Here is a 27,011-nt window from a genome sequence, read left to right on the forward strand (position 1 = left end):
ATTAAAGTAACTTCGCCATCTTTCTTTAATGTCTTCGTCCTTAACCAAGACAATATCATCCTTACTTTTTATACATTTTACATTTCCTAAGTCCCTACTCTTCATTTTTCTAACTTTAGCAAGTTTAAATATATCTCTTTCCCCTTCTTTTGTATCTAATATTTCATACAAACTATTAAATGATCTGTATTTAGCTTCACTAACGGCCTTTTTTACATCTTTTCTTGCCTCCTTAGTACTTTTTAAAGTTATCCCTGTTTCTACATTTTTGCTACATTTTATACCAAATTCTTTGTCTTTACGGCTTCTTGGACATCTTTATCCCACCACCAACTTTCTTTGCTATTCGAGAATCTTCCCCTTGATTCACCTAAAATCTCTTTTGCTATCTTTTTAATAGAGCTAGCTAATCTACTCCAAATAGTATTTGTATCTATCCCATCCTCTATAATCCAATCCCCATCTTTGATCATTTTATCTTTAAATTTTATTATATTTACTCCCTTTAGGTTCCACCACTTAGTTCTCTTACATTGGATTTTTTTATCTTTTTTCTTCCATTTTTTTATACATATATCTAACACTAAGACTCTATTTTGTGCGGTTAGTCTTTCACCTGAAATAACTTTACAATCCTTGCATGATAAACGATCTACCCTCCTAGTTAAAAAAAAAATCTAGTTGACTTCTATTTTGTCCACTTTTAAAGGTTATTAAGTGTTCTTCTCTCTTCTTAAAGCAAGTATTCATTATTACTACAATCATATGACATAGCAAAGTCTAAGATCATCTCCCCAGACTCATTTTTGTCTCCAAATCCATATCATCTATGTATCCTCTCATAACTTTTATTATCCCTTCCTCCATTCAAATCTCCTCCTATAAATATTTTCTCAGTCCTTGGTATGGCTCGTATAATGCTATCCATATCTTCCCAAAATTGTGTCTTAAAATTTTCTGCTAAGTCGATTTGAGGAGCATAAGCGCTAATCATATTTATTATCTCGTCCTAATAGGCTAATACCATCTTGATTTTTATAATTCTATCCATTACTTTTTTTACATCAACAACGCTATCTTTTAAGTTTTTGTCTATACTAATTCCTACTTCATTCTTATGTTTTTCTTTTCTAGCGTATCAAAGTTTAAATCCTGATTTATCAATTTCTCTAGCTTTCTCCCCCACCCACTTAGTTTCTTCTAGGCAAATTATATTAATTCTTCTTCCAATCATCGTGTCCACAATTTCCATGCTTTTACCCGTAAGTGTCCTTATATTCCAAGTTGCTAATCTAATCCTAATTTCCTAAATTAACTTCTTTACCTGAAAATCATAAAATTTGGTTTTCAATTTTTTGGCAAACTGCTGAAAACCAACAACAAAAACAGAAACTGACAACAGAAACAAACGTATTTTTATAATTGGTTTTTTCACTATGTAGAAACAAAAACAGAAAACAAGAAACAACAATGATACCAAACAAGCCCTAAAGAAAGCAACTTGACAAGTCGAGGACAACCAAGAGAGCTACTTACTCCATAACCGTAGGGAAACCGTATGGAAAGATTGGATTAACAATTGCCCAAGAAATTCATAAAAAAAAAAAACAAAAACAAAAACAAAAAAAAAAACAAGATTCTTAGATATTAAAAGCAAAATATGCACATGCAACTTTAATTGCCAAGATCAAATCTAGGGAAAATCAAGTTACAATATTCAAAATCGGAGTTGGTCTATGTACATGACCTTTCAGTCACCTTACAGAATTGTCAACCCTGTTTTCCCACGCATTCATTGCATAGTATCATTCATATGTTTATTCTTTTGCAGTTTTAAATAGAAATAATATCATAAAGAATAAAAATAATTTAGTACCTGCATGGAGCTATGTAATATAAGCTGGTGATTGGATTTAGAGTCAAGCCCTTCTTTTGCAGGAGGACTTGAGTTAAGACCAGCCTAAGAGCTTCTGCAAAGATGCCTGTAACCTGGTAAACTGTACCTACTATATTAAAATGAATTTCCCCATATGAGGAAACGACTACTCCAACACTGACCAGCACCATGTTCAAGAACACGTCCCACCTTAGTTTGTCAGTGCCACACACAACAGCCATGAGAAATGTTGCCACTGGCACTGTAAAATTAAAATTTTGAAAAATAAGTAGCCAATTTAGCTATTCAAAGAGCAACTATAACAACTTAAGAGAAATGATGCGCACATATTGCCACGTACTTAGAGCTTTGAGCATCTGGATGAAGGCAACAGATATGTGCAAGTAAGCAGTGTTACCAAACCTGAAGAGATAAGAGGAAAATGAGACAAAAAAGAAATGTTATTGTCAAAATATCACAGCATCATAACAAAAGTAAGCATTCGTAATCTTCTAAATACATGTTAAGAACATTTTTAACACAAATTCTCTTATCAAGAAGTGCATGAAAAAACTAGAGAATAACAAAAATAAACATTAAAAAAATGCCACTCCCAAAATCAATTGTATTGATTTTCACTTAAGTAACAAGATTATTTATATCTTACCAATATTACAAAAATCCATTTGAAATATGCAACATTGCCTATAATTTATTAATTTTTACATAGATCAAAATCAATTCAAGTGAAAAGTTCATATAAAAAGGCAAAAACCTTCACGCCCTACAAAAATAGGAAAGAATAGCATCAAATTTAAGATGGGAGAGAGAGCAACCTTATACTTGAGTTAGGGTAGGTTTCATAAATGTTTGTTCCTCCTCCTTTTACAAGTGTTGAGTAATTAGTACTATCAATTTCTAAATTTGTTAGGAATTTCAAATCAATATATTTTATTTGTTCCTCCCTCTCATTGGTGGTACTTTCACTTTGTCCAACTCCAAGGACCCACCTTCCTTCTGAAGAATTGAAAGATTCCTTATCTCAAAGAATTGGGATACCCACTTTGCCAAAACCACTTAGGAGCTCCTGCCCAGGTGTCACGTGCCAACTATTTTCACCCCTTTGTGAAGGGTCGTGCGGCGCTAGCTAAAGCACTCACGCTTAACTAGCCAGCCTATCGTTTGCCAACATTCATCCACAAAACAATTTCATTAGCATTCATTCAAATAGCAGCAGAAACAATAATCAATTCATGAAAGCCGTGGCAAGCAAGCAGTAAACATTGAAGCACACATAATTCAATAACACCACCTCCGTTGACATTGTGTGCTTTAGCGAGGGAGGCAAGTAGGCTAAACACGTTGACAAAAGCTAGTGAATTTTACAATGGCTGATGAACACTCACCCTCCCCTCAAGAGCTTTCTAGGCCATTCCCACTCTAGCACTAGGAAACATCAAAGTGACCGAGGAGTCATACTGCCTTATTTGGCATACAACAACACTACTAGCAGAAAATAACCCTACACTAGTATTTACATGATAGAAACTCATCCCAAGCACACGAGACAAGTGGTCACAAGAAAGCATAATGCCCTGAACAAGCTTAGCTCATGACATCTCCCCCACTTATGCGGTCGACGTCCTCGTAGACTTTGGCACTAGATACGCTTCAACTTTGTCCACGAACGGTTTCATATCTTCCGAAGAAATCCAGCTGATTTCTTTATCATCAAGGCATTTCCACTTCACTAGGAACTTCTGCCGCTTCTTCCTTGAGGATATGAACTTTCTGTCTGCAAGGATCTCTTCAACTTCACGTCTGTCAAGTTGCACTGTCTTAAACTCTACTCTGTTGGATTGACTACTGCTCAAGTCATTGGTGTCGGTGTTGAACGGCTTGAGGCAGCTGACATGAAACTACGGTCTTCTCCCCTGATCTGCCCACTTCTTCATCTGCTTAGAAGCTTTCTACAAATAGGCTCGGGCAAACTCTACATTCTTTCTCCATTCTCTGGTGAAGATGTATGCCCTAGGACTCTTTCATCTGTACGGCTCGCCCACTATGTGAGGTAACAACGGCTACTGGCCTGTAACAAGCTCAAAAGGGCTCTTGTTGGTTGTTGAGCTCCTTTGGGCATTGCCATAGAATAGAGCCACATCAAGTAGTTGCACCCCATTCTTCTGGTTGTCATTGACAAAATGGCGCAAGTACTCATCTAGCAGCTCTCTGAATCTCTTCATCTGTCCGTCTGTCTGTCGGTGATAACTCGAAGAGATGTTAAGATGTGACCTAAATATCCTGAAAAAATCAATCAAGAAGTTGTTAGTGAACATTAAGTCTTGGTCACAAACAATAACTTAGGGAACACCCCAATGTTTCACAACAGTCACAAGGAACAATTGTGTCATCTCCTTTGCCAAACAGTACTTTAGTGCGGCCATGAAAGTACCATACTTCTTCCGCTCCCCCTTGTCTTATTGACAAGTGAGACAAGTTCTGGTATAATCAACCACATCATCTCGCAGGTGCGGCCAACAATACCTCTCCAGTAGTCCTATCATTGGAGTCATTCTCCCCAAATACCCCTTAACGAACTTCCTGCAATATCTAGTAAGGCCAAGAAAGGAACGCAACTCCTTCACTGTCGTGGGGATCTTCCATTCTTGAATCATCCTTACCTTCTCCATACCCCTCCGGATACGACCTTGTTCAACCACATGACCAAGGAATTTGTTACTCCGCTGAGCAAAAAAGAACTTCCCTTTCTTCACATACAGGCCATTTCCCCTCAGCCTGTCGAACACCTTCTGTGGATGCTCTTCATGTTTCCTTTGAAACAACACTGATGCTCCCAACGGTGCTTTGAAAGGGCGGACACATCCCGCTTCCAATTCATCAAGCTGTTTCCCCAACTCTACTATCTCTGGAGGCGCCATTAGACATGGCCCACTTCAGCAAGTGGTTTCACTTCTGATAACAACTCAATCTCATGCTCCACAGTCCATCGTGAAGGCAAATTGTGAGGTAGCTTATCCAGCTTCACCTCCTTGTACTCATCCAACACAGCATGGATGGTCGTAGGCACCATCTCTTGACCTGCTTCTTTGTCTACCACCACCGTGGCTAGACGTGTCTGCTCACCCTGCCCCAATCCTTCATTGAGTTATATGGCTGAAAGGGACTTCCCGTTGTCTCCTTTCATTGCAATGACTTGCACCATACACGAGACACAGGGAACCAGTCGAAGGCATCAACACTGCCCTCGTCCCCCTTAGGAACTCCATTCCTAGAATGATTGGAAAGTCATCCAATGGCACTGCTGTAAAATTCACATGACCTTCCCACTATCCAAGGTTCACAGTAACTTGCTTGGCTACTCCCAAAGTAGGTTGGACTACAGAATTAACTGCTTTCATGCGTCCTATATCCTTCTCTAAGGATAAGTTGAGTTTCCATGCTTCCAATTGTGAAACAAAATTATGAGTAACCCCCGTATCCACCATAGCACAGGTACTCTTCCCATTCATCCTCAAGTCCACAAACATTAACCCTTTTGCTCGTGTAACTTTCGGTGCTTTTGCCTTCTTTTCCAATGCGCTCACCAGCCGCACTGAACTTACCCTCGGGGCATCATCCTCATCCTCCTCGCTTTCCACCACTTTTCCCGAAGTGGAAGCTTGTAAGGCATTAAGTAATCCCTTGTGTTGACACTAACTCACTTTGTGAAATCCACCACACAAGTAGCACGAAATTTTACTCTTCCCCTTTCCATTGGGTGTGTTGAACCCTTGAGACGATGAAGCTTCCTTTGAGGTTGATGATTTAGAATCAGCTCCCCCACTCTTGGGTTTGCCTTTCTTGAAAGACTTTCCACTGTCTCCCTCTCCGCCAAACCGTTTGGATGAAGCAGTATCATCACCAGCGTAGTCAGTCAAGCGTTCTGCAACAGCTTGTGCAGTAGACAAGTCTTGAACTCTTTGCCTATGAAGTTCTGTCCTTGCCCACAGTTTCATCCCCTCAAGAAAATAGAACTTGTCCTTCTCCGACATATCCCGAATATCCCACATCAAAGCAGAAAATTGTTTCACATATTCCATGATTGACCTCGTATGCTTGAGATCTCTCAGCTTTCTCCTTACATTATACTCAACATTCTCAGGAAAGAATTGGGCCTTGAGCTCTTTCTTCAAGTCTGCCCAACTATCGATTACACAACTTCCATTTTCAATTTATTTGTACTTGGTACACCACCACAGTTTGGCGTCACAAACCAAGTACTTGGTCGTACTATCCACCTTTGCCTGTTCTCAGGCCATCCTCACACCGCGGAAGTACTGCTCCACATCAAATAAGAATTTCTCTAACTCCTTGGCATCACAGGCACCCCCATACGTCCCAAGTTCTGGTACCTTGGTCTAGCTAACTCTCAGAGTATTAGAGTTCCCGATAGCAAGAACCATCAGATTCACCTTTGCATCCAGATCAGCCATCCGTGACTGCAAAGTTTCAACTGTATGGCGAAAGTCTTCTGACATGTCGCCTATCAAACCTGATTGATGTTTTTGTGATCCCATCACTTCATCAACAAGTTCTCTCATTTGGGCCACCTCCGCGGCCACAGTGTTGGTTGTTGCCTCAACCTGTGCTTCCAGCACACTGATCCTCTCAGCATTGTTTGGTGTCATGGTCACTCACCAAAGCTTTCCAAATCCTACAATGAAGGTAACTGAATTCTTGTAGCAACTGAGTCTTGGCTCTGATACCAAGTGTCACAGGCCAACTATTTTCACCCCTTTGTGAAGGGTCGTGCGGCGCTAGCTAAAGCACTCACGCTTAACTAGTTAGCCTATCGTTTACCAACATTCATCCACAAAACAATTTCATTAGCATTCATTTAATTAGCACCGGAAACAGTAATCAATTCATGAAAGTCATGACAAGCAAGCAGTAAACATTGAAGCAAACGTAATTCATTAACAGCACCTCCATTGACATTGTGTTCTTAGCGAGGGAGGCAAGTAGGCTACACGCGTTAACAAAAGCTAGTGAGTTTTACAATGACCGATGAACACTCACCCTCCCCTAAAGAGCTTTCTAGGCCATTCCCACTCTAGCACTAGGAAACATCAAAGTGACCGTAGAGTCATATGGCCTTATTTGGCATACAAAGACACTACTAGCAGAAAATAACCCTACACTAGTATTTACATGATGGAAACCCATCCCAAGCACACGAGACAAGCGGTCACAGGCAAGCATAATGCCCTGAACAAGCTTAGCTCGTGACACCAGGCCCATGTCAGATCATTTCTCTACCATTGTTGACATGGGTGGAATCAAATGGGGACCATCCCCATTCCTCTTTAGAAAAATGTGGTTAAAGCACAATGGCTTCAAGGAACTCATTAAGCTTTTGTGGTCCATTTAGGCAAAGAAGACCATTATTTTAAACAACATCAAGGTCCTTGATGAGCAAGAGCTAAGATAAGGGCTCAGTTATGATGAAACAGCCAAAAGAGTTTTGTTAAAGAAGCAAACTAAGGCTATTAGCCTTGAAGACATCTCTTCGAGGCAGAAATCTAAAGCCTTATGGCTCAAGGAGGGAGACCAGAATACCAAATTTTTTCAACGAACCACAAACGCCAATCATAAACTAGACACCATTTCCAACATTGAAATTGGAGAGAACACCTTAACTGAGGAGAAGGACATTAATAGGAGTATTTGCAAGTTTTATAAAGCTCTTTACTCTGAATCCAGATGCTGGAGACCTGTAGTGGGCAACATCTCTCAGCCCCTCCATTGTAAAGTAACTTGAGAGACCTTTTAAGGAAGCTAAAATCCTCTAAGCCATTGGAGATGGCAATGGAGACGAGGCACCAAGGTCAAACAAGTTCTCCCTTTCATTCTTTCAGTAAAACTAGGGTAAGATTAAGTGGGATTTTTCTAACACTTTTGAGGATTTCTTTAGATCGGGGAGTTTTTTTGCAACATCAATGCCACTTTCCTTATCTTGATCCCGAAGAAACCCCTGGCAACCAACATTTAGGATTTTTGTCCAATCAACCTAGTGGGAAGCATCTGAAGTCTTTGCTACGAGGCTCAAGAAAGCCACTTCAAAAGTCATTGGGAAATATCTACACGCCTTTATGGCAAGAATACAAATCATGGATGCAACCCTATTAGCTAACGAGGTAGTGAGTACTTACCAAAGGGAAAAGCAAAAAAGTTTGTGTGCAAACTCTATAGGAGAAAACCTTTGATCATGTCTGGAATTTCTTTCTCTTTATTCTCAAGAAAATGGACTTTGGGGAGCATTGGTATAGTTGGATCGCTTATTGCATCAACACACCTAGCTTCCTTGTGTTAATCAATGGGCGCCCTACTAATTTCTTCCACTCCTCCAGATGTATGAGATAAGGGAACCCTCTATCCCCCATATTGTTCATCGTGGTGATGGAGGTGTTGAGCCTCACGTTGATAAAACCCATAGGTGAAGGCCTGCTCAAGGGCCTAAGAGTTGGCAGACACGATAGGACTATGGAGGTCACGCATCTCTTGTTCGCTAATGGAACTATAATTTTGTGTGAGGATAACCCTCTCCACATTCTGAATTTGAGATGTATCTTAGCTTTGAAGCGATTTTGGGTCTGAAAGTTAACCTAGGAAAAAATGAAATAATTTCGGTTAGGGAAAACGTCGATGGGTCTCTCCTTGCTGGTCCTCTTGGCTACAAAATGAGTACTTTCCCTATTAACTACCTAGGGTTACCTCTCAGTGCCAAATTCAAAGACAAAATATTGTGGGATCCCATCGTTGAGAAATTTGAAAAAAGGATGGCTAGATGGAAGAGGAATTTCTCAACAAAAGGTGGTAGACTCACTCTCATCAAAAGCACCTTGCAAATCTCCCTATTTACTTAATGTCTCTCTTCCCCCTTCCAACTTCAGATGCCAAAAGGCTTGAAGGAATTCAAAGTAGGTTTTTTTGGGGAAGCTTTGGGCCGGAATTCAAATTTGACCTTCTCAAATGGGGCATGGTGAAAGAACCCTTTCATTTAGGAGGCTTGGGTTTGAAGTCCCTCCACATTTTCAACAAATTCTTGTTAGGGAAATGGTTATGGAGATTCTAAGATTCATGATTGAGAAATATCACCTTTGGCAAGGAATCATTGCTGTAAAATACGGGCTTGAACATAACGGCTGGATCTCCGAGCCTAACAAAGGACTACATGGTGTAGGAGTGTGGAATTTCATCAAGAAAGGCTAGATTGTTTTTGCTTCATGTATCATGTTTCAGGGGGAGAGGGACAACATTTATTTTTGGAACAAACAACTCATGGCGTGAACAAGAAGCTCTTAGCGACCTATTCCCAGCCATCTATAACTTGGCATGTGATAAGGATGCCCGGGTCAGTCAACACCTTTAAACCTCATATCAGGGGCTCTTTTGGAACATCCCCTCCCTTAGAAATGTGGATGATTGGGAACTCAACCAGCTCATGGATTTCTACAGATTTCTCTACTGCTACCAACACTATAATAGCACCGATCTCCCTTTTTGGACCTTAGAAGTGAATGGAGCGTTTGGATCCTTCTACAGGAAGCTCTTCCCATCGGTGTGAAAGAAACAACTTTATTTTCCCTTGGACTCAAATTTGGAAGACTGCAGCCCCCACAAAAGTTGCCTGCCTTGCTTGGGACTTGGGAGGCAACCCATGGTTAGATCTTCACCACGGACAACTTGCAGAGAAGAGATCTGTCAGTTGTCAAAAGATGTCCCCTCTGCATTGTTGATGCAGAATCAGTTGAACACATATTCCTTCACTGTGCTTGGACAAGGAATCTCAGGAATACGGCGGTCTATAATCGGACAAATGTGAATCATCTCTAACTCTGCTGGAAGGGAAAAGGCAAAAAGAAAGGCTTTGTCCCTCATTTCCCTTGCAATTTACTGGAGTGTTTGGAAGGATAGGAATAGGTGAGTGTTCAAAAATTCATTCTTAACGATCCAAATAAGCAAAGAACACTGGTTTACTGTGGTTAACAGCTGGCATAGTAGGACTGTTATTAATGATTCTGATGTAATCTTTGAGTTGTGTGACACCCCTTCAGGGTGCTTGATTCAGTGTACCATGGGCTGGCATCCCCTTGATGCCTCTTCAATATAGTTGCCTTTACTTATCAATATATATCTGTGTGGTGCAACCTATCAGTGATATCTTCTTTTGTTATCAAATATATATATATATATATATATATATATTGTGTGGTGCAATTTGCAAATTATCAAATATGCACCAGGCAAGAGCTCAATTATGAAGTTAGTTTCAATAGACAAACAAGATAGAGTGCAATGAGCCTAACTTTTCCCAGAGTATCCAATGCCAGGCCTTGAAGAACAGCCCAGATGCCTCAATGCACCCACATATCACTCAAAATACTGATGTGAACTGTAAAGACATTCAAAATTATATATAAGTCAATTATTCCAACTGAAATGAATTTTAGACTAACCTCATCTTAGGCTGTCAAGAACAAAATCTGAGTTGAAAGATTTAAATATGACATAACGGTTTGAAACTTCTCATCAAATTAAATTTATCATAAATTTCATATATTCCTATAAGAGAATCATTTATAAATTTTATATAATACTATAAATTATTTATATTCTGACAGAGCAATCATTAAACATTATGTTATTGGATTTGGCTTAAGTTTGGCTAACGTTATTAAACAAACCAAGCTGCTTAAAGATCCAACCTCGAATAACACAAAGATCAGTTTATTTAGGCACTTACTATGTGTATGGGGCATTATAGTAATATAACCACTTATCAAAATGTGTGGAAAGAAAACATTTTCAGAAAATTTGGGAAGAAATGTATCCCTACTTGATGCTGAATATTTTAACAAAAAAGTGAAATTTTGGTATTATTTTCACATAGTCGTACATTGGTTTGCTAAATTAGTAGTCATACATTAGGCCATCAGTTTTAGTTGTTATGAAGTTAACATGTTCAATTCTTAAGTGCAGGTACTGTAGCCTGTTCCTGTAGCTGTACCACAAAGACTATTTTAGCAGTGAATGGGTTGTTTTGTCATCTTTGGTCATTGTTAATTAATCTTGAACTGATGGTTTAGATAAGTTTTATCTAAGGGCTAGGATTCTTCTTTCTAATCCAAGACAATTAGAAGCCTACGCAACTTTATTGATTTATTGATAGAAAAAGAAACTTTATTGAGATTAGAAAGGAGAACAGATAAATAAAAGAGAACAAGAAGTCCTCGCTCATGAAAAGGGGGCAAAGAAAAAAAAAAACATCAATTTAATAAAGCCACCCAGGCACAGTCGACATCTTGAAAGCAGCATCCTTTAAAACATCCTCCACTATAAATCCAAAGAGAAGCTAAATACCACAGCCTATCCCAAAGAAGCCCAACTAATAATTCCTTTTTAATAAAAAAAAGTTCTAGCATTCCCCAGAAGACAGCACAAAGAGCACACGCCCACAACCTCTTTACGTCCTTACTTTAGCCAAAACCAGTAAGAGAAATAGTCAAGAGCTCCCCCACCAACTCTAGACAAACCCACACTACCAATAACTCCAAAAAGAATAGTCCACAAAGCCCAAGCAAAAGAACTAAGTAGGAAGAAGAAATGAGAAACATCCTTAGAAATGTTCCCACACGAGAGACATGTCAGGACACAAAGCTTTAGAATATCTATTCTACAGCAGACTGTCAGCATCAACTCTATTAAATGCCACCAGCCATACAAACACCTCCAACTTAAAAGGAACTTTAGCCTCCCAAATACTCCAATAGAGAAGAAAAACCACATCATCCTTAATAAAGTCAGAAAAGAAAGATGCAACAAATAATCCCCTGAAAAATCCAAAGACTAAACTATGCAATCACTCCTAGAGATTTGGCAACCCTCCAGTACAATGAGCAAAGATGAAAGCTCCTCCACCTCTCTAACATTAAAATGCCTTTTAAAATGAAAGTCCCAAGAAAACGAATCCCTCCCAAGAATAAGAAAAGAGGAAATCATATCATTGCGATGAGAACAAAGACAATGGAAGGCGGGTTGACTAGTTCTTCCCAATCCTAACAGAAGTCAGGTTTATAATCTTGTGTTAGAATATACTTTCTAAACCAATTTTATTTGCTTGCATAACCATCTAACTGCTTCCCTTTGAAAAGAATCAATAAAATATTTACATTATGCAGAAAATCCAGAGAAATATTAGCCTGGAGCACAATAAATGAGCATGACCATCAAGCACTGAAGAAGAAGAAGAAACTGCAACATTTAGGGCCTAACATTAATTCAAATAACATTTCAGTAGTAAATTTCTCATGGAATCCTCAGAACCAGCAGTGCAGTGTACGCGCACCCCACCCACCCCCCCCCCCCCCAAAAAAAAAAAAAAATGGTGCAATCTATGCAAGCAAGGCAATGAACTTGAGGAAAATTTCTCAATGAAGTGTGAAACTTGCAACTCAAGCCTCAATGATGAAAGAAGCAGCATATGAAAAACCAACCAAGTAGTCCAGTTCAGCCCATGCTTACCAAAGACTTGATGCAAAGAAGGCACTTATTGGAATCACACATGTTGCATATCTGGAGAACCAAAAAAACATTTGAGAAAAAGTTTGGCAAGTGAAGACAGGTAAAGGCATTACAACAATTAAATATCAAGCTGCTCGCTTACATTTCAAATGTCATTTTGACAGGAGAGACAACCTGCATTTTTAAAACAATTAAACTATATCACATAAGAACATATTATACATATAATGTACATACATATGCATGCATGCATACATAAATGTAAGTGTACAACTCTCAATTCCACATTTTACTCGTGCACACAGATAATAATATGACTAAGTTTTGTTGAAGAACTAACAGATCTACATTGGTACTAAAAAGTTGAATTTTAGATATGGCTGAATTTCGGGTCATGATTGGACCCATCAACAGCTCTAGGTAGCAAAGCAGTAGGAACTTGAGCACAATTTGTTGTTTGCAATCACATGCTTGTTGAATCTATGATATATTAAGCATCACAACGTCTAAGTTCATAGCATATGTCTCGACACTGTGATGCCAAGTGGCCCACTTCATTAAGCCAATGACAAACAATCTCATTCGTTGGTTAATCCTGCTAGCGTGCATAAGAAGTATGGCATACACTAGGCAACAATTTACAGGAGCAACATCTCCCAACATTATTTTTATTCAAAGACAATGATTACACACACATTATATGTGCAGGAACACCATGCACGAATTCCCTCTAGTATCCCATGCAGCTCACATGTCATATTAATACAATTGACAACCTCAACTGCGTAGGTTGTGCTGGACACAGCTAGCATTTGCAACAAGGGGCAACCAACTATGTCTGGCAATGTCCAAATGTCAACGCACGAATTAACCCTTCAAACAAGCTTGTATGTCAGCCTTCCAAAGAAAATTGCCAAGTAACTGCTCTGCCTGATCAACATGCCAACACTGTAGCATTTGACATTGACACTGCACATGACCTATGGTCAACAATGGGTATTGCATGGTTTCCCCTTCACCATGACTTATTCCATGTACAAGTAGCACCATATGAATGAGGTACTTGATATACTCGAGTTAACCATCCGACCAGGTCAACCCAAACGAGCAACTGTAGCAACCTTGTCAAGGACCATGGCTCCAACCATGTTCACCCCTGACCATGTCGTCCAGGCAACTTCGCATCTATGTGCTCCCACCTTAGCAACATATATTGTCAATTCACCAAATGTCAAAATAACCCATGAAAGGCCATCTTGTGCTACTACCTTGCACATGAGTTGCCCATGCCATGTGCCTCGATGTCACGAGCTAAGCTTGTTCAGGGTATTATGCTTGCCTGTGACCGCTTATCTTGTGTGCTTGGGATGGGTTTCCATCATGTAAATACTAGTGTAGGGTTATTTTCTGCTAGTAGTGTCTTTGTATGCCAAATAAGACAGTATGACTCCTCGGTCACTTTGATGTTTCCTAGTGCCAGGATGATAATTACATAAAAACCTCTTTAGAGGAGGGTGAGTGTTCATCAGTCATTGTAAAACTCACTAACAATTGTCAACGTTCTTAGCCTACTTGCCTCCCTCGCTAAGTACACCATGTCAACGGAGGTGTTGTTAATGAATTACGTTTGCTTCAATGTTTACTGCTTGCTTGCCACAGCTTTCATGAATTGATTACTGTTTCCGCTGCTATCTGAATGAATGTTAATGAAAGTGCTTCGTGGATGAATGTTGGTAAACGATAGGCTGGCTAGTTAAGCAAGAGTGCTTTAACTAGCGCCGCACGGCCCTTCACGAGGGTGTGAAATGAGTCGGACCGTGACATTTGGTATCAGAGTCAAGTCGGTGACACTTGGTGAGAGCCCAAGGTTGAGTTGCTACGTGAATTCGATTGCCTTCGTTGTTGGATTTGGAAAGCTTTGGTAAGTGACCATGGCACCAAACACTGCTAAGAGGATTAGTGTGCTGGAAGCACAGGCTGAGACAACAACCAACACCATGGCCACGGAGGTGGCCCAAACGAGAGAACTTATTGATGAGGTGATGGGATTACAAAAACATCAAGCAGGTTTGATAGGCGACATGTCAGAGGACTTTCTCCACACAATTGAAACTTTGCAGTCGCGGATGGCTGATCTGGATGCAAAGGTGAATCTGATGGTTCTTGCTATGGGGAACTCCAACACTCCGGGAGTTTGCAAGACCAAGGTGCCAGAACCTAGGACATATGGGGGTGTCCGTACGTGCAAAGGTGAGGATGGCCTCAGAACAGGCAAAGATGGATACTACAACCATGTACTTGGCTGGTGATGCCAAACTGTGGTGGCGTACCAAGTACTAAGAGATTGAAACTGGACACTGTGTATCAATAGTTGAGTAGACTTGAAAAGAGAGCTCAAGGCCCAATTCTTTCTTGAAAATGTTGAGTTAATGCAAGGAGAAAACTGAGAGATCTCAAGCAGACGTGGTCAATCAGGGAATATGTGAAACAATTTTCTACTTTAATGTTGGATATTCGGGATATGTCAGAGAAGGACAAGTTGTTCTATTTTCTTGAGGGGATGAAACCGTGAGCAAGAACTGAACTTCATAGGCAAAGGGTTCAAGACTTGTCAACTGCACAAGCGGCCGCAGAACGCTTGACTGACTACGCTGGTGATGATACCACTTCGTCCAAACGGTTTGGCGGAGAGGGAAACAGTGGAAAGTCTTTCAAGAATGGCAAACCCAAGAGTGGGGGAGCCGACTCCAAATCATCAACCTCAAAAGAAGCTTCGTTGTCTCAAGGGTTCAACACACCCAATGGAAAGGGGAAGAGTAAAATTTCATGCTACTTGTGTGGTGGATCTCACAAAGTGAGTGAGTGTCAACACAAAAGATTACTCAATGCCTTACAAGCTTCTACTTTAGGAAAAGGGGTGGAAAGCGAGGAGGAAGAGGATGATGCCCCGAGGGTAGGTTCAATGCGGCTGGTGAGCACATTGGAAAAGCAGGAAAAAACATTAAAAGTTACACGAGCAAAAGGGTTAATGTTTGTGGACTTGAGGATAAATAGGAAGAGTACTCACGCTATGGTGGATACGGGGGTTACTCACAATTTTGTTTCGCAATTGGAAGCATGGAGACTCAACTTATCTTTAGAGAAGGATACAGGACACATGAAAGCAGTTAACTCTGTAGCCCAGCCTACTCTGGGAGTAGCCAAGCAAGTGGCTGTAAAGCTTGGACAGTGGGATGGTCATGCGAATTTCACAGCGGTGCCATTGGATGATTTTCCAATCATTTTAGAAATGGAGTTCCTAAGGGGGACGAGGGCAGTGCTGATGCCTTCAGTTGGTTCCCTGTGTCTGATGGGAGATCACTCGTGCATGGTGCAAGTCGTTGCAACAAAAGGAGACGATGGGAAGTCCTTTTCAGCCATACAACTCAATGAGGGATTGGGTCAGGGTGAGCAGACACGTCTGGCCACAGTGGTGGTAGACAAAGAAGTAGGCCAAGAGTTGGAGCCTACGACCATCCAAACGGTGTTGGATGAGTACAAGGAGGTGTTGCCGGATAAGCTGCCTCACAATTTGCCTTCATGACGGACTGTGGAGCATAAGATCGAGTTGTTATCAGGAGTGAAACCACCAGCTAAAGGGCCATGTCGGATTGCGCCTCTTGAGATAGTAGAGTTGGGGAAACAACTTGATGAATTGGAAGCGGGATGTGTTTGCCCTTCCAAAACACCGTTGGGAGCATCGTTGTTTCAAAGGAAACATGAAGAGCATCTACGGAAGGTGTTTGACAAGCTGAGAGGAAACAGTCTGGATGTGAAGAAGGAGAATTTCTCTTTCGCTCGGCGGAGCAACAAATTCCTTGGTCAAGTGGATGAACAGGTTCGTATCGAGAGGGGTATGGAGAAGGTAAGAATGATTCAAGAACGGAAGATCCCCACGACAGTGAAGGAGTTGCGTTCCTTTCTTGGCCTTACTAAATACTGCAGGAAGTTCATTGAGGGGTATTCGCGGATAATGACTCCAATGACAGGACTACTGGGGAGGTATTATTGGCCGCACACGCAGGATGATGTGGTTGATTATACCAAAACTTGTCTCACTTGCCAACAAGACAAGGGGGAGCGGAAGAAGTATAGTATTTTCATGGCCGCACCAAAGTACTGTTTAGCAGAGGAGACGACACAATTGTTCCTTGTGACTATTGTGAAACATTGGGGTGTTCCCCAAGTTATTATTTGTGACCGAAACTTAATGTTCACTAACAACTTCTTGACAGAATTTTTCAAGATATTCAGGTCACATATTGACATCTCTTCGAGTTCTCACCGACAGACAGACGGACAGGTGAAGAAATTCAGAGAGCTACTAGATGAGTACTTGTGCCATTTTGTCAATGACAACCAGAAGAATGGCGTGCAACTACTTGATGTGGCTCCGTTCTGTGGCGACGCCCAAAGGCATTCAACAAACAACAAGAGCCCTTTTGAGCTTGTTACAAGCCAGCTGCCACTGTTATCTCACACGGTGGGTGAGCCATACAGACGAAAGAGTCATAGGGCATACATCTTCACCAGTGAAGGGAGATAGAATGCAGAGTTTGCCCAAGCCTATCTGGAGAAAGCTTCTGAGCAGATGAATAAGTGGGCAGATAAGGGGAGAAGACCGCAGTTTCATGTCAGCTGCCTCAAGCCGTTCAACGCCAACACCAATGACCTAAGCAGAAGTTAGTTCAACAGAGCAGAGTTGAACATAGTGCAACCTGACAGACATGACGTTGAAGAGATCCTTGCAGACAGAAAGTTCATATCCTCAAGGAAGAAGCGGCAGAAGTTCCTAGTGAAATGGAAATGCCTTGATGACAAAGAAATCAGCTGGATTTCTGCGAAAGATATTCAACCGTTTGTGGACAAATTTGAAGTGTACCTACCGCCAAAAAAAGCCTACGAGGACGTCGACCGCATAAGTGGGGGAGAATGTCACGAGCTAAGCTTGTTCAGGGCATTATGCTTGCCTGTGACCGCTTATCTCGGGTGCTTAGGATGGGTTTCCATCATGTAAATACTAGTGTAGGGTTATTTTCTGCTAGTAGTGTCTTTGTATGCCAAATAAGGCAGTATGACTCCTAGGTCACTTTGATGTTTCTTAGTGCCAGTATGATAATTACATAAAAACCTCTTTAGGAGAGGGTGAGTGTTCATCAGTCATTGTAAAACTCACTAGCAATTGTCAACGTGCTTAGCCTACTTGCCTCCCTCGCTAAGTACACCATGTCAACGGAGGTGTTGTCAATGAATTACGTTTGCTTCAATGTTTACTGCTTGCTTGCCACGGCTTTCATGAATTGATTACTGTTTCCGCTGTCTGAATGAATGTTAATGAAAGTGCTTCGTGAATGAATGTTAGTAAACGATAGGCTGGCTAGTAAAGCAAGAATGCTTTAGCTAGCGCCGCACGGCCCTTCACGAGGGTGTGAAAAGAGTCGGACCGTGACACTTGGCAATGTCAAGGTAATCAAGAATCTAACACTAAGCTGCAACAACATGGCCACAATGCAAGAGCAACTTTGACAAGGAACATTTTAAATGCATAGACCACGGAAAGATGATTTGAACTTAAATGGGCACAGTTTTAGCATACACTACAGAACTGTCATATAAGGACGAAGGAAATCAAAATGAAAAAAGTGACAATTAGGACGAATTTCTAACTATGTTTTCATTTATTACAAATATAAATTTGTTCTTTTTAATCAAAAAATTAAAACAGACTGCCTTATCATTCTGATGCTGCAGCAGCAGCAGCAGCAGTAGCAGTGGTAATGAATCAGTACAGCAGTGAAGGGTACTGCCTAGAGTAATAGAGGAGGAGAAGAAAAAGTTGAAAGAAGAAGGAAGAATGATGAAGAAGAGGGGAGGAAGGAGATACAATTGGAAGGAAGAACATGCATTCACTTCTCAATACAAATTCATCAAAAAAAAACTTACAAGAAAGCATAAATTACAAGAAGTCAAGAACATATAAACCCCTATGAATACAAGATAAATGAAAACCTTAAACACACGTCACAAACAAATCCCAAACACACAAATAAGCCTACTATAAACTAAATTAAACGCACATAATAACCATTAACTAAACTAAACATAACTGGTTTAAGACTCAACGATCCTTTGATCCAAGGGTTTACCCATCGTTCAGTTTTTTGTTCAATATCAAATCTCCCCCCACTTAGAAAAAATTTGGTATCAAATTTGAAGTGTTGGAGGATCAAAAGCAAGAAGCAATGAACTTGGACTTGTTCGAAACCCAATGCTCAAGTGATGCAGGACCTTGTTCCTTTGGTAGTCGTACGACAATATCAAAGAAAGAAAAGAGTTGAATTGAGAATTGACATCAACGAACACCTCAGGTGATCAATATTTGTCACATTCCTTGTCTTGGTTGGTTGTTAGACCAAGCTTCAACATGATCTTGCCACTATTAGTGAAAGACGATGTGCTCTCATGTCCTTCGTGACACCCAAATCATCCATCCAAGGACAACCAAGGTGTACATGGCCAATATTCATGGGTATGATATCATGCCAATCATTATCAAAATAGTTATGCATTTGGATAGAAACTGATATCTTCCACAACGATGCATGGTGGTGTTATCATCCCAAGATGTCTCATAAGGCTCTAGGCGGGGTCCCAAATGAGACTGCATATGATATGAGTGACCCCATTTCTAGAAACCACATTCATAAGGAATATTCCATCAGTGACAATTTTGCAAACATTTTCTCCGCACATGAGAAAGAGATGAAAAGGCCTGAATTTTCCCTATAATTTCTCACTGTGTGGCTGGATTTTTTCCCCTACTGCATTTGACTGATCCAATCAAACAAATGGAATCATGGGTTGTTTCTTGTCTAAAAGACTACAACAACATTCTGACATGGCATGTTCAATGAAATGGCAGATAACTTGTCAGATAATGTGGCTTGGAGATGTGGCAGTGTGGTTGGGCTTAATGAACTTGGGTTGAGCATAGTGAAAGAAAAGACGAGGGCCTCATTTCTATTGTAAGATGCGTTGGGTTGGGCCTGTAAATACTTTCTCGCTTCATAGTTCCATCTGGAAAGCTAAAATCTTCTCAAAGATCAAGGCTTTTATTTAGTTGGTTGTTATTAGGCTAACATCAACAATCTGTTGCAGAGTAGGAGGCCTTTTAAGGCCTTATCTCCGGATGTTTATTCTCTTTGTTTTGAAAGTTCAGAATCTGCTTCTCACCTGTTCCTTTGTTGCAAAAGAAGAGATTTTATTAATAGGAGAAGAATTTTCAAAAAGGATAATAATACATCTCCTACAAAAATCTGGAACAAATAAAAAGGAAAGAGCTAAAAAACAACAGAGGAGAGGGTGTCCTCCAGCCACAAGGCTCCCTACTTTGCAAGGGTAGGAGGGCCATCACAGTGTACGCAACCTTACCCCTGCTTTTTATGCAAAGATGCTGTTGCCTTGGACTTGAACCTGTGACCAATCAGTCATAAAGGTACAACCTTACAGTTGATCCAAGGCTCACCCTCCAAAGAAGGAAGGGGACAAAAAAAAACAACAACAACAAAGAAAAAAAAGGAAAAATCATGCCAACAAATACCTTCAATCTTGCTGCACTTCCAGAAACCTTACTTCCCTGAAAAACCCATACCCAACACACCCAAAGAGCCATATAGTGAATCTTTTCCCAAACCAACATCCAATTCAACTTCTACTCTGAATAAATCCGTGCTTTGGCTCCAACCATAACCCCCACAACACTGCAAAAATACCACATTTCCATAATGCAGACCTATCCTTCCTCCTTCCAAAACCCACAAACGAAGTAGCCAAAAATTCCTCCATCAATACAAGAAAAACCCAACTTTCTCCCAAGGCACCAAATAACTTGCTCCAAGCCCTCCAAGCAAAATCAAAATGCAAAAGAAGATGAGATGCTGTCTCTGAATTATTATAGCAGAGCACACAAACATCTGGAGAAAAAGCCTTCAAAGGTCTCCCAATCTACAACGAATAATTGGCATTGATTCTATTAAAACGACCAACCAAATAAAAGCCTTAATTTTTGGGAAATATTTGGCCTTTCAGATTGTAGAATAGAGAGGAAAAAAGGAATTGGAACGGATCAAGAACTCATAAATGATTTACAAGAATAAATTCCAAATAATTCAAAGACCAAGAACAAGCACTCCTTCCCAAAGAAAGATGACAATTATTCAATAAATTCAACAAGGAAGATAGCTCCACCAGCTCTCTATCAATAAGATATTTCCTAAAATGTAAATTCCAAGCCATAACCAAATCACCAGCAAAGAACAAAATAACATTATTATACCCTGAGCTCAAGATGTGGATAAAAGCACCATTCCCCAACCATGAGTCTTTCCAAAAATCGATTTGAGAACCCCTCCCCACCTCAAATTTAGTAATAGATCTCCACAGACTCTCCAAAGAACACTTTAAAAACTAGCACAAGTATCGCAACATTCTCATTCAACACAAACTCTGCCACAGGGAAGAAGCTTCTAGGGGAAAACACCAAAGCCACTCAGCTAAGCCAGCAGTGCTTTGGGACACCAACTTTTCAAGAATTGAGTGTGCTAGAATCGATGGAGGATTTTTTGGCTATATCATTTTCAGGTTTTGGGAGGGGGAAAGATAATTTGGCATTGTGGAAGTGTGATTGCTGAAGTTTTGTGGAGAATTTCGTTGGAGCAGAACGCTTGTATTATTATGAGAAAGCGGATGTCATGACCTCCTTGTGGGCTTTTGCATCAGGATATTTCAGAGGGGTTTCTTTTTCTGATTTACAGTGTGATTGGCTGGCACCACTTTTTTTTTTTTTTTGGTTTCTTGTATCATTTAAGGATGATTTCTCAAGCTCCTTGTCGTACGTCTTGTTCTCCTTGATAAAAAATTTTCTTTTTTTATCAAAGTAAATAAATAAATAAAGATGTCAGCTTGGGCTATACTGGTATTAAAATTAATGGGACTTGCATGTTTAAAGAAAGAGGATTGCTTCTTCTTTTTTTGTGAGCTGGGTCAAATATATTGGAGCAAAATGGACCTAGTGAGGAAAATATTAAGGGGATGGGAGCTGAGCTTTTCTCTCAAAATTTGGAATTTTTGTTTGTTTAATATTTAATGTATCATAGATTGCACAGAGGATTTAAAAGAAGGGTCATGTCAGGTATTGGAATAGGAGGCAGAGAAAGATGGAGGGTTTGGGGGCTTTGAACCTGTTTCACACTCCAATTTGCAGTATCCTACACACGAGGCATGTACTGTTTATCAGCAGTTTCTGGAAACAATATTTGATTGTCTTGGAGATCAGCGAATGGGGACTCCAATGTGGCTGGCAATAGGTCTTGAAAGCTCCAGCAAAACTGACATAGGAGTGCTCAAAGAGTTCTGGTGAATTTGGGCTGCTCGAATGTGACTTCATGATGTTAACCACTCCAGGTCTTGAAGTTGTCGAACAGAAGATTTTAACCCAATTTTGAGCACGACTTTGAAAAAGTTCTAGAGCTTGAAAAATATGCACGTCACCTCTGAAATTAAGGTTGAAGATGTGCTCTTCTCAGGAGATTAAGTTACACATTAATTGGAGTTGTCTACTATATGTTATGGACATTTGAATTTTTAGTGCGAGCTTTCAATGTGTCTGTTTGTATTCCCTATGTAAGAAGTTGTTTTTTCAAAGACTGTTATTTTTAGCTGGAAATTGTGAGGTAGAATTTTCCTATGCTTGGCCATATTTCAATTCAATAAAAGCATCCATAGGCATGTATTAGCAGATATAAGTGTTTTTTGAAAGAAAATTGGAGACTTTGGCCTTTTCCTTGTTTCTCTTCAGTTCTGTATCTCCTTTGTGAGTGGTGAGCTAAACCTTTAAACTCTGTATCTCTAAACTGGCAACTGGTGAATTATGTATCTTTAGGGTGTTTCCTATCTTCAATATCTCTTTGGTGGATTCAATTGAGTGAGCAAAGTCACCTATTTTATGTGTGTCTGTGTGATCTGCTAGTTCTTCATTTCTAGCAATCCAGCGTCAAAACTAGCAACCAAGAATAGTGGATGGAAAGAGGTTTTGGCGACATGTGGCAGTGTGTCAATGAGACAGTGACAATGACACATCAGATTACAGCCAGATGGTAATATCTAACCTGCAATCTTATTGGAGATTCTGTGTGATGATGGCTTGAGAAGATGAATGAGAAAAGGACTGAATGTAGAGGAGGTATTTAAGGAGAGAATGACTGGTTTTAAATGAATTAAAGGGACTGCAAAAGTAGATTCAGGTGAAACTTTTTATTTTTAAATTTGGAACTGGTAATTGAATTTGTGGAGACAAGAGACTGACGTGCGAAGAGACAGTGATGAATGGAGAAGATCAAAGATGGAAGTGGGATCAAAGATGAAGAAGATGATTCATGGAAGGGAAGAATATGGGAGATCAATGGAAAGATAGGACGAGGACAAAAAAATTGATGGCGAAGATGAATGGGTCGTAAATGGGAGAAAGAGATCGAATTTGGGCTCTTATCCCAAATGATGGAATCAGTACAGCAACAAAAGTACTGCCTGCAGAAATTGACAGAGTGGAAGAAAAAGGAGTAGGAGGAGGAGGAGGAGGAGGAGAAAGGAGGAAGGAGATATAATAGGGAGCATGAACACAGATTCAGCACAGAAACCCCTAAATGATGCAATAAAGTACAAATGAACCCCCAATACACATATTACAAATCCCAAATACACAAAAGCCTACTACAAATTAAACTAAACACGATAACTACTAATTAAATTAAACGCAAATGGGTTTAAGAGCCAACAATCCCTTTCCAATTCTTTTGAATTAGCTTCCAACAAGGGTTTACCCATGATCCAGCTTCCTGTTCTACATCACATTCCAATAAGCTTCAAGCCATAATTTTAAACATGCCATTGGCCATCTGCTCTTCCCTAAACTACTCACTACCTTAACTTGCATCATTTTTTGCCTTAAACTCTGTCAATGTAGGCTCCTAGCAACTTCAACTTGAACAGTTAACCCAATCATTCCTTACTAACAATGTCATTGATCTTCCTTAAATACAATCACACTCTGTCAACTTATCTCTTATCTTGTGTCCTAACTTATCAAAGAGCAGCGCTCCTCAATTCAATTCTTTCATTCCTTGTTAAGAATTATCTCAAGCTTCTCAGCAGCACTTAGGTAATACTTCCTTCTAGAATGGTACTTCAGTGTTGATTCACACCTTCTGTGCACCTTCTGTTTCCCTGTTCTCACACCCATTTCCTTGTGTTACTTTTCAGATTTCAGCCACAGATTCTCTCAGGGATCCAGGAATTTGCTTTAATTAAAAAAGAAAGAAAGGAAAAGGGAACAAAGAAAAGAATAGCCGAAGTTTTGAGGAATATAAACAGCAACAATTTAAAAAATAAATATAAGAGAAATTATGCAAAATTAGAATATTCCTGTGTTACAAATGATTCTTCTCATGCAATCAACAAGTGTAACCATTTCTATAAATTGCACCAACTATCGATAAAGATCAGAGGATTTTTATGAAAAAAAGAAACTTATTAATAGAGGGGAAAAAGAATTATAAACTAAAGGAGGTGCAGAAGTCTTCAATAAAAAACTTTTTGTGAAAAAAATGCAAATCGAAAAACCTAACACAAACTAAATATGAAAGCCCCATTTTAATCCCTTTCCATCATAGTCAACAGAAATGATGTAATACAGCATCAGAGAAAAAGAAGAAATGGAGAAATAGATGGATTAGTGAGAGAAAACAGGCAGAGGAGAGAATAAACAAAGAGGAGAATAGAAAGAGGAAGCAAAAAAAGAAGAGAAAAAAGAAAGAAGAAAGATTAAGATAAGTGTGGGGGAGGAGAGAGAAATTTAGATGTGAGAACAAAGGAGAGAGAGACTGTCTAAGAGAGGGCGAATAAATGTAAATTCCATCATTGAAAGATTTGAGAAGAAACTTGCTGACTCGGAAAAGAATAAGATTTCAAAATAAGGAAGAATTACAGTCATCAAGAGCACCCTCTCAAACCTCCCAGTCTACTACATGTCCCTCTTCCCCATCCCTTGCTCAGTTTCCAATGAGGGACATTTAAAAAAGAATCCTTCAGGGTAAACATGGGAGAGGATTTCAAGTATCAAATAGGATTGTTAAGCAGCCTATTCAAAGCAGAGGCCTATAGCTCAAGTCCCTCTCTGCTTTCAACAAAACCACTCCTTGGAAAACGGCTTTGAAGGTTTGTGAAAGAGAAGAATTATTTTTTGGAGAAAAATCATTGCTTCAAAATACAGTCTCCATCACTGTTGTTGGAGTTTGGAGATTCCTCAACAAAGGCTGGGAAGATTTTCTCTCCCTCATTAAATTCGACATTGGAGATAGAGTTGATGTTTTCTTTCGGCATGACATTAAGTGTGGTGTTCTCCCACTAGCACAAGGTTTCCTTCTATATTCAGCTTAGTGTCCTGCTCTACTGTTTTTGTATCCATGACACATGCAATAGGGCTGTATAGGCAGCCTTGGGAGAGCATGACTGAGTATGAAGATGTGTCTTGGCAGTAACTATGGGAAAACATGGATTCAACTATGGATTTTCCATAAATGTATGGGGAGCGTCACTAGGTCCTTATGGTAAATCTCTCAAACAAGCATGATTCTTCAGACCTTGATGGTTACTCATGCCAGAGTAAGAATGGCATGAAAAAATGTCTACTTTAGGACGAAGCACCAAGTGAGCATCCTACTAACTCCAAGGGGCACTAAGTGAGCACCAAAGGAGCTTTTGGGGACAGGACATCCTTGAGGGGTGTCTTGGGCATCCATGTGAATTGAGAGCCCCATGGAAGACCCATTGGAGAATTGTGTCGCTTGTCACCCTTGGCTCAAAGTTTGGATTAGCATCAGCGATGGCCCTTGAATTTAACCTAGGGCAGTGCTTTCCTACACCAACCATTGACGATGATTAACATATGCCTGTCTCAAGTAGCCTGAGATGTGATTTCCTCAACTCCAGTTTACAGGTGTTTAGTGGTAGGTATACTTACACGAGGATCATGCTTTAGGGATGAGTTACCTCAATGCTTGTGGTGTGTGAAAACAACACCCTTCAAGTCATGATTCCTCAGCGCCATATCACTTGTGTCGAGGGCTATCATGCCACAATGCTCAACCACCAAATGAGTCCACGAGAGTTTTTATGTATTCGGATTAGTACAGCTTGACAGAATTTGGTGTAGCCTTGTTGCCGCAGAGGCATGATGTCATCACTTTTTTGGTACATAAGACCAAAGTTGATTCTTTGCTCAGGATTCTACCACCCCATGACAATTGTCCTATAACAAAGACGCTCAGCTCAGTGATCACCCCCAAAATTCAGCCAATTTGGCTTTCCTAAAACATTCCACAGGTGAAAAATGCCTCTTGTCAACAAATGTTTTTTGTGAATAAAAAATGTTGAGACTAGTAAGCAAATGCTATTACAACAATTTTGGACCATAAATCTTTGTGATCTGACGACCACTCTGGTTAGGCAGCAACAGTTTACAGCAAGACCAGTGCAGGGAGAAATATGGGCTTGGAAAGGCATTCTGTCCAGCAAGGAAAGAAAGAAAGTTTTGACTCTTACTCCCCTTACCATTTTTTGAATTGTGCGCAAGGAAAGCAAGAGAAGAGCTCTCGAAGGATCAGCCATGCCCTTACGTCTTATCAAAGACAGACGGACTACTAGTTCCAAGGGTGGCTCCCCCATGCCCTTTAACAAATTTTATCTTTGTAGATAAAAGAATATATATATATATATATATATATATTGCATCGGGCTGCCCTTTTTTTTCCTATTTATAGGCAACCAAGAAACACTAAAGATAAAACAATAAAAACCATTAAAAAAATCCCAAATCAATCAAAAATTATAAAAAAACCCCAAAACAATTACATTTCGAAGTAAATCACAAAATAACTAAAATATTCAAAACAACCCTTAACTAAAATTCCTAAGATATCAGATTTTCCAAACAAAGACCCCTCATTTTTAAATCTTTGAGTACAATTTGATTGCCTAGAATTATCCATAGGCAGCATTCCACAAAACCCCCAGTTATAGAAAACCCAACATCAAGTTTCTAAATGTTGCAATAGAAACAAAACAATCCTGAACAACTTCAACCATGCAGCAAAAAGAACTGGCAAAAAATGCATGGCATTCTCAAGCACCATAGGATAGAAGTAAAGAGGTCCTCCAACAAAAGATATCATTCAAAGGCTTCAAATCATCCAAGTTGTAATTCGCATGTGAGTCATGAGACAGGGTAACAAAAACAAAAAAGCTCAAACTTAAGAAGTACTAGCAAATCTAGCGAAGTCATTTGCAAGCATAGAAGGTTCCAACGTCCTTCAATAAAATAACAAGCACTCTACACAAGAACTTAATTTAATATCCAAACTTAATGGCAAATCAAGTAAATAAGCATTTGGTCCATTTT

General features: G+C 39.9%; 1 protein-coding gene across 3 annotated transcripts in view; it reads right to left on the minus strand.

Annotated features, from left to right (window-relative positions):
* Window positions 1-27,011, minus strand: part of LOC131151671 (probable sugar phosphate/phosphate translocator At1g48230) — a 44,327-nt gene that overhangs the window by 9,789 nt on the left and 7,527 nt on the right. For all 3 annotated transcript variants that reach the window (XM_058103002.1, XM_058103003.1, XM_058103004.1), the window contains 4 exons: window positions 12,603-12,634; window positions 12,461-12,511; window positions 2,238-2,299; window positions 1,877-2,138 (listed from right to left, as the gene is read on the minus strand). In XM_058103002.1, the coding sequence (XP_057958985.1) occupies window positions 1,877-2,138; window positions 2,238-2,299; window positions 12,461-12,511; window positions 12,603-12,634 (407 nt within the window). The remainder of the gene's footprint in view (window positions 1-1,876; window positions 2,139-2,237; window positions 2,300-12,460; window positions 12,512-12,602; window positions 12,635-27,011) is intronic.

Source organism: Malania oleifera, chromosome 3, assembly GCF_029873635.1.
Source record: "Malania oleifera isolate guangnan ecotype guangnan chromosome 3, ASM2987363v1, whole genome shotgun sequence".
Taxonomy (NCBI): domain Eukaryota; kingdom Viridiplantae; phylum Streptophyta; class Magnoliopsida; order Santalales; family Ximeniaceae; genus Malania; species Malania oleifera.